This window comes from Sinocyclocheilus grahami, unplaced genomic scaffold (assembly GCF_001515645.1).
Source record: "Sinocyclocheilus grahami isolate Dianchi unplaced genomic scaffold, SAMN03320097.WGS_v1.1 scaffold14.1, whole genome shotgun sequence".
Lineage (NCBI taxonomy): Eukaryota > Metazoa > Chordata > Actinopteri > Cypriniformes > Cyprinidae > Sinocyclocheilus > Sinocyclocheilus grahami.
This window is the reverse complement of record NW_015505193.1, coordinates 61308-70621: the sequence shown is the minus strand read 5'-3', so window position 1 is coordinate 70621 and position 9314 is coordinate 61308. Positions and strand designations below refer to the sequence as shown.

The 9314-nt window shown below is 37.7% G+C and overlaps 1 protein-coding gene across 3 annotated transcripts in view; it reads left to right on the top strand.

The window, feature by feature from the left end:
• Positions 1 to 2186: 2186 nt before the first annotated feature.
• Positions 2187 to 9314, top strand: part of LOC107599782 (transmembrane protein 53-like) — a 26543-nt gene continuing 19415 nt past the window's right edge. The window contains exon 1 of one of the 3 annotated variants that reach the window (XM_016291485.1): positions 2187 to 2272. Coding sequence is in view for 2 of the 3 variants with exons in the window: in XM_016291477.1 (XP_016146963.1) it covers positions 5878 to 5975 (98 nt within the window). In the remaining variant the exon portion in view is untranslated. Of the gene's footprint in view, positions 2273 to 5728; positions 5976 to 6499; positions 6689 to 9314 lie in introns of those variants that run through there. The other 2 variants (XM_016291477.1, XM_016291476.1) reach the window with 2 other exon arrangements.

Here is a 9314-nt window from a genome sequence, read left to right as displayed (position 1 = left end):
AAATTGTCCGTATATTCTACAGAATTAACAGCTATAATATTAGGATTGCAGTGGGTAGAACAGATTAAGCCAAATAGGACTCCGACTGTAATTTGCTCAGATTCTTCATCAGCTCTTAAAAGTATATTGTCGACAAAAACTGATAGAGAAGACCTGCTAGTAGAAATGTATACATTACTGCACAGACTGAAAATAGAGGGTATAATCGTATACTTTTGTTGGGTACCGGCACGTATCGGGACAGTAGGGAATGAAACAGCGGATAAGTTCGCAAAAAAAGCTTTAAAGAAAAACTTGGTGGATGTTAAGGTACCTCTGGGAAGGAATGAGATACAATCAGTAATTAATAGGGAAATAATAAGAATATGGCAACAAAGATGGGAAAATAGCTGCACAGGTAGGTGGTATTATAATATTGTAAAATCAGTTGGGAAAAAAGAACAGTTTTATGGAAGACACCGAAAGGAAGAAATAATGATTTCTAGATTAAGGATGGGTCACATAGGACTAAATTCAACACTTGCATTAATGGGGAAGCATGAAAATGGTATGTGTGATGAATGTGATGTTTTTGAAACAGTAGAGCATGTGCTCTTTAAATGTAGTAAATATGAAGATCGACGTAACAGTCTTTTTAGCAATATAAGGAACAGACCAGTGAGTGTCGTGGACCTTCTGGGAAAGGGTTTGAGTGAGAGTCAGATGTTTAAGGTGGTTTGAACATTTTTAGAGTTTACAGGATTAGACCACAGGATTTAATGTTTGAGGATGAGGATCATGATGCTTCTGCCCATCTCGGAGGTTGAGGAGCACAGTGTGGAAGCTGGAGGAGCTGGATGAGCTGAACACGCAGCGCCAGCTGAAGCTTGGGCTCTGATCCTCTGGGGTGGGTGCTGGGTGGGGCATTAGAAAAAGTTGTTTTTTCTTTTTCTTTTCTTTTTCTCTTCAGTACAGATTCATCACCCATGTGCGCAAGATATACAGTAGGTGGCGGTAATACTCCTAAGAAGTGAACGGCCATTGAACAAAAAGAAGAAGAAGAATGTGCTTGCTGAGAAACCATTATTCATCTACGCCACCTGCTGGTGGTAAAGAGCATTTACAGTAATGGCACATCCTGCGTTTGCCTAATACAGGGGTCCCCAAACTCAGTCCTGGAGGGCCGGTGCCCTGCAAAGTTTAGCTCGCCTTAACTTGCCTCAACACACCTGCCTGGAAGTTTCAAATATACCTAGTAAGACCTTGATTTGCTGGTTCAGGTGTGTTTGATTAGGGTTGGAGAACTTGGAGATAAACTCTGCTGGACAAGAGTTTGGTGACTCCTGCCCTAATATCACATTGTTTAGAGCAGAGGTGTCAAACTCAATTCCTGGAGGGCCGGAGCCCTGCAGAGTTCTGCTCCAACTCACATACCATATAGTTTTCAAATAATCCTGAAGGACTTGATTAGTTGGATCAGGTGTGTTTAATTAGGTTTGAATCTAAACTCTGCAGTTTGACACCCCTGGTTTAATTAGAACATTATTACTTACTACACAAAGACTAATGTGTACTAGTTTTAAATATGTATTTATGTTCATTCAATTATACTTACCCGAATTTTATTTTTTATTTTGTGCTTGCTTGCACGCGCCCGCCGCAGAGTGTCCCCGACCAACATAGTTGCCAAGTCCGCGTATTATACGCGACTGTGGGCTTCTTTTTTTTGTAAAGTTGCGTGAAAAAATCCCGGGTTGCGGTTTCTGTCTGCTCACAGAGGAGTGGGATGACTTTCTTTTAGCCTAATTTTTTAATTTTTACAATGTTTTTGTAATGCATGAATTATCATGGGCTGTAATAAAAAACAAGTAGTCCTATACTAATACTAAAACTATATATAGTCACATTTGGTTCGAATAGCCTATATTTTAGTAGGCTATAAATATATGGCTATGTTACAGTTCCCCTTTTCTATCTCCCCAATCCTATTCTGCTCACTGGTGATTGGAGATGAGTTTTGTTCTCACTTTGTTGCAGCTTGCTGATTTTTATAAAATAACATATGTTTTTGCTTTTCAGATAAAAGAGTGGGTTCAGTTTAATATGTTGCATGTTCATTTATTGGTAATAAATAATTGCTAATAAATAATATTGATGATAAATAATATTGAAAAATATATATTTTTAAGCTGCGGTTGCGTATTTATCTTGCGAGAGTTGGCAACAAGTGCCGACCAACCGGTTCTCGTGCACGCCAGCATCTGCCTCAGCTCGCGAGTCCTGTCAGCAGCAGGTAAAACACGCTCATATCCGAGCTCTTTTTTTTTTAAACGTATAACGTTAGTTTGTTTACACCTAGTTTGACCAGTAGAGATCTGAGATAGTTTATGTAAGTTAAAAGAAAAATCGCAGAGTTGTTATGGTTTTATCATTTCGTTTGGCGTTTCTAACGCGACAGCTAACGTTAGTCATATCAACAAGTAATCTCTCTCACACTATTACAGGCTGCTAAATATAATGAAGAACGGAATATGTCCGCATAAAGTGGAGCAAAACTCCAGGCCTATCTTCCGAACGTTTTCCTAAGCTTGTGTTTTGACATTAGAACTTGTTTAATCAAAAATGCGGCTAACTGTGTTAGCATATTTTAATGAGCATGCTTTTATGTGTTTTTGCGGCATCGAATATCATAATCATCATCCAGACAGCAGTGGATGATCAGGCCTGATGATCGAGGTTTATTTTGAGACTGGGGTGTCTTTAGGCTCAAAACATGAGTTGGATCTTCGTGTTGACACCGACCTTAGAGCACATGCATAGTTCCCCCCCTTCTATTTTATTGGACCCATGATCTTGACCCATGAGTCATTAGAACTCTCAGCCCAGGTCTTGTGAGCGTTGTGTTCAAGGTTGTGTGTGTTAAATTTGACAGAGGTTGATAAGAAGTGCAATTCTTTATCAGTATACCAACAATGAACCATTTTGTACCAAGAGGTTCAGATGACCAAAGCACAAGGTTTTCTTGCATAATTAACATTTTAATTGTTTGGTCAGACGTTTACACATTCATAAATCTGGGATTATGTTAAACGTGGAGTTATGTTCTGTATGTTAAATATGAATATGTAAACAAGCAGATGTGCACAGTACCTATAACTGCACTTTGCATCCGCTTTCTGCTGATTGCTGAAACCGATTGACTCACATGCTGAATGACCGACCTACCCGGTACACATTTATTTAGTTCAAGAACGACATGTACCAGTTCGCTGAACTCGTTCAAGAATGACATGTACCAGTTCGCTGAACTCGTTCAAGAACGACATGTACCAGTTCAGTCATATCATTCAAGAGCGAGAAGATCATGTTCAGACTCGAAAGCAACTCGGTCAGTGAATGGCGTATTCGATCACTAGATTCAATAAATCACATGCTGCATCACATCTCATACTCGAAGGCTGTTGGGTCGAGGTTTTGCCATTCTTTAACAGGATTAACCAACGGGATTAACAGTCCACAGAGCTACCCGGTTCACTGAGCTGCGCATGTGCTGCTCTGGAGGGAGGGATTTCAGTGAACAAGAAATATGAGGCAATGGATTACGTCAACGAGAACGATTCATTCACCTAAAAGATTAGTTCAAAAAGAACTATTCATACAACATCACTGTTATATGAACTTTCAGCCAAGTTTCTGTTGCTTTCTTATTCATATTCAAGTGTGCATTAAATATGACATTGGGTAATGATGTTCAATTCTATTGAAATACAAACATTTTGATATTTTTTATAGTCCTTATTTTTGTTAAGTTCAAGGGTCAGTTAAACGTTTATTACGTTTTATGCACTTACAATGACAGAGAATCATTGTGTGCAATAGATACCAACATGTTAATGAAGCGTCATGTCATTAAAGCTGGAATAGAAAGAGTCAGTAAGCCAAGTAGGTAGATTTAACCTTGTGAGAGCATTTGGGAGGTTTGCAAGTATGTGTTGTGCTCTCACTTGTGCTGAAAAGTCAAGGTCAGCTTGATAGTGGTTTGAGAGTCCTGAAACAAACTCATGCCATTTGTTCTTTGATCACACACACATTCGTCTGTGTTTGTCCATCCTGCTGTTGGGAGTTCCCCCAGTGCTACATATTTTGGATGTCCTCCATTACATAAGATTGTTTAGGTAAAAGAAAAAATGGTGAACTCTCAGAGGAAAAAAAATAACATCAACTTAGATCATGTGCACCTTGTAGACATGTGCTGGTATTCGGTATTGTGATCTATCACGATAATGAACATGCACAATATTGTTATCATAGGCACTTCAAAATACCGTGAATAATTATTTATTACAAATTATTCAGCTTTTTTGAATGCATTTCTGGTCACAATGCACAACACCGCTGCGCACTCGTGTAAACAAGCATGGATGAGAAGCGCGTGAGGTGCTGAATGAAAGCGCACATTCACTCTCTGACAGCAGGTGGCGCTGAACAGCAGAAATGCAGCCGTTACCCCGGAAACAAAGCAGCTGAGCAGCCCTACTTTCTGAAACCTATTTAAATAATTTAAACAGCTATTCAGATTTGTGTATTCGCTATGGTGTTCATCACAGCGCCAAATACTTGCATATTTAGGCCTAATAGGCTATTTATTTTCAAACTTTTTACATTTTAATCTGGACTACAACATGCCCTAGATATTGTTTGAAAATGTTTTGATTCTTTATTGTTCAGTCACACTTTACATTAAGGCCCCATTAGTTAACATTAGTTAATTTTTTATTGTTAAACATAAACTGCCAATGAAAAATTCTTCTAAACATTAATTAATCTTAGTTCATTTCAATATTTAATAACACGTTCAAATCAAAAGTTGCTACTGTGTTATTTAATTAACTCAAGCTAACATGAATTAACAGTTGTATTTTTTTGTTTAACAAAGATTAATAACTTCTGTAGCAAATGTAGCTATTGCTCATTGTCAATGTTAGTGCATTAACTAAGGTTAACTAATGAGATCTTATTGTAAAGTGTTAACTATTGGTCTTTATAATTTTTTTGCACTTTAATCTGTGTGAAATTGACTTTATACTATTTTTGTGTATAGCTTTATTGTATTTAAATGTTTTTTCCAACTAAATTTCAATATCTTGATAATACTGTATACCGTGATAAAAGCATTAGCAATTAATTGCAACATGAAAATGAAAATGTTCACATGCTTAGAACCTTGTAATGCCCCTTTATGAGTTTTATGACAAGTCAGTTGCTGTTAGATCTGGCAAACATGTTGAAAATTACGTGGCGGTTTTTTTTTTTTAGAGTAAAGTATCCTCAAAACTGTTAGAGTTATGAAATACAATAATTAAAATAATTAGCATATTTAAATATGGTAGTAACATTCTGGAACTATACCTAAAATAAATAAGGGGGCAATAAGTAAATACAAATTTAACACTGTAAAAAAATTTTTTTTCATTTATTTTAATTGATAGTTTGTTGGAATCTGACATGCACAAGAAAATGCATCGTTCAGATCAGTTTTATTTTTGAAGATGAAGTTCACACAAAATGTCAACATTATCTAATACTGTGTCTAAAGGCTTTTAGTCTGTCACCAAAACTCACTGATGTAATTCAGTCAGACTGCTATCACTCCTGGTCAGAGGTTTTATTTTATATGCAGTGTTACTTAAAGTTTAATGGTGCAATACTTAAATATTTAGCATTTCATGAATTGTAGATTGCTCCCTCCCAGGGGAGAGGGTTTATTCACCATGGTCTGTCAGGTACATTGTGAACACATCCAAAATTAGCAGTGTCTGAGTAGCAGGGCTCAGAAACGCTCTGTTTTAATCGATTCAGATCTTACTAAAACAATTGCAAGAATTAAGGCAATACAGCATGTCGTTCATCCAGAAGATTAGATATTTCTTTAAAAGGCAGATTTCTAGAGTTCAGATGGCACTGAGCAGATTTCTTTGGTGCAGATGGACACGTGAGTAAGTTTGAGTAACTTTTGTTCTTTCCACACTGTTTCTTTTAGGCAAGGGCCGGTATGAGATTTTGAAGGTATGATAACCTTAAGCAAAAACATCACGGTTTCACAGTATTGCGATTACAGCTCTAAAATGACTTATTTTTAAATGTCTGGGTAAAAAAAAAAAAACTTTTTTTTTTTTAATTGAATATTTTATTTTTAAGCTACATACAGAATATTTGGAACAGTAATTTGATTCTTTTGTTTGATCTGTTTCTGTATCTGTCCTGCAGCTTTTGAAGTAGATCAGTGATCCTCAAATCTGGCTCGCGAGATATGATAACCTTAAGCAAAAACATCACGGTTTCACAGTATTGCGATTACAGCTCTAAAATGACTTATTTTTAAATGTCTGGGTAAAAAAAAAACTTTTTTTTTTTTAATTGAATATTTTATTTTTAAGCTACATACAGAATATTTGGAACAGTAATTTGTTTCTTTTGTTTGATCTGTTTCTGTATCTGTCATTGTGAACACATCCAAAATTAGCAGTGTCTGAGTAGCAGGGCTCAGAAACGCTCTGTTTTAATCGATTCAGATCTTACTAAAACAATTGCAAGAATTAAGGCAATACAGCATGTCGTTCATCCAGAAGATTAGATATTTCTTTAAAAGGCAGATTTCTAGAGTTCAGATGGCACTGAGCAGATTTCTTTGGTGCAGATGGACACGTGAGTAAGTTTGAGTAACTTTTGTTCTTTCCACACTGTTTCTTTTAGGCAAGGGCCGGTATGAGATTTTGAAGGTATGATAACCTTAAGCAAAAACATCACGGTTTCACAGTATTGCGATTACAGCTCTAAAATGACTTATTTTTAAATGTCTGGGTAAAAAAAAAAAAACTTTTTTTTTTTTAATTGAATATTTTATTTTTAAGCTACATACAGAATATTTGGAACAGTAATTTGATTCTTTTGTTTGATCTGTTTCTGTATCTGTCCTGCAGCTTTTGAAGTAGATCAGTGATCCTCAAATCTGGCTCGCGAGATCCACTTTCCTGCAGAGTTTAGCTCCAACCCCCGACAGTAAACTGATGCCGCGTTCTCTTTGGGCCTGTTTACACCTGGTCATTTCATGCGTTTTCGCTGATTGTATATCTATCTTATTTGTTAAAATGTTTCTTTTTACACTTGGCCACATAAACGTGTTGTTGCAAAACGGATATCAATCCGATCTTCAATTCCCGCGCTATATTTAAATTGAAAGGAGTTCACGCCAACTAAATCAAAAGATAAGCGCTGCATTTTTATTAATTATAATTTCAAGATCAAAGCCCACAATAGGAGAGCACGCAGCATCAGAACTGGAAAGATAGGTTAGTCACACTACTTTAAATGAAGATGATTGTGTGTTGAGCGTCTGCGTCTTACTTTGTTTCATTCGCGACAGTTTGCGCGTCGGCTTGTTGAAGAGATGCTCAGCTACTCGTCCACTGCAATGCGTGTTGCATTAGCGCTGGCATATCTGACTATAATGCCATATAGCCTATAACACGCTCTCACAAGTTTATTATTTTAACGTTTTGGGAGGAGTAAAATTTGCATATGTGGTTTCAACAGCCAGATGCATTTACACTTGCGTCCCAGACCGCCTCCTGAAGTGGTTTGAGCGATCGGATTTATATCCGTCTCGAATGCGTTTCGGAGGGCATTTACACCTGGTCTTTTCACGATCAAATAGCTATCCGATCAGAAAAAAAACGCATGAAGTGACCAGGTGTAAACAGGCCCTTAATGACATACTGATACGAAGTTCAAAAGATTGGCAATGGTCGCTTTGTTGCGTCCAGTGTAGACAGACTTTGGGGCCGTTCACATGTCGTGCCTAAAAATGTGTGGGAAAACGCCAGTCGTTCCGCTTTCTCCTTCTTTTCAAAGCACTCGGGAGCTTGCGCTTTCGTGGCGTCTGCCGTTGCTAAGCAACCGTGACCTGCGCTCTCCACGCCGCCGCCGAAGTTTCAACAGGATAAATGGATTTAGACCACTGAAAATCGCATGCAGTAGCTCTGCTACTAAATGTGTTTAAAATGGGTATCTCTGTACAGCTGTCGCGTCCGGTGTAGACACAGTGTCTGTGTGTGAGCAAAGAAAACAATCAGTATAAATATAACGATCAGTAGCCTATGCTAAACATTGCACATCCTGCGATGGGACTATTGCGGATGTGCACATAGCGATATCGATGCTGAAACTATATATCGTGCAGCCCTAGTGCATAGTGGTTTTGAAACCATGAAATGTTCGAATCGCGGTATACCTTTAAACCAGTAATCGGCCCATGCCTAGTCCTTTCTTGAGCTCACCTGCTATCATGCTTTCCAGAACAGCCACCATGGCTGGGGTCACTGCTCACAAGATCAGTAAACACATCACCTTCCTCACTAGCCATTTATTCGCTGTTGCTTATTGACGCTTTGCGTTTCCACCTTAAATGACGCAACACATTCGACACACATATGGCATGGCAAGCTACAGAATGAGCCATTTATTGCACTTTTTGCCCAATTCGGGTTGGAATTTCTTTATCATTTTTGAGCATGTGTTAACGGTGGTAAAGGGATATGATACATAGTGTAATGCACTTTGAAAGTACTTATTTTGAACATTTTTACTGTACCAATTTTTTTATTATTAGACCCATGCCATGAGCTTGACGTATGGGACAATACAGATGAATGAGCCATTTGAACTCTCAGCCCAGTTCTTGTGTGTTTGTCGGTGATTGTTCAGGGTTGTGTTAAATTTGACAGAGGTTGGTTATAAAAAGTGTAATGCTTAATCATTATACCTACAATGAACCATATTTTTGACCCATTTTGTACCATGTTTTTCCTGTGGTTTATATGGATAAGACTAGGGATGGGCGATATCTTATAGTTTGCGATATACCAGTAAAAATTCTCCACACGATAAGAATTCGTCTTCCTGCGATAATAACGATAAAGTCTAGTTGTTGACATATTTCTGTGTACGACTGTGTGGAGTGACGTGAAGGAAAGTGGACTTGAAATTGAGCAGCTCCTTCTACAATCTGGAACAGGTTTAGATAGGGCTGTACAGTGCGACAAAAATCGGTCTGAGCCTTGAGTAAATGTACTACAGTAGCACGTGTGCGACACAGTTTTACATGTGTATGAGTCGTTTACAAACCTGTTGTCCAACAAAGATATTTTAATGTATTGAAATGCTTTTTCTCCATATTAACTTCATAACATAGTCGCGTGTTTGAAATAACTTATTTTTGTGATCAGACGTGGTTTCGTATCACTGAATAAGGCAGAAATCATACTATTTTATAGCAT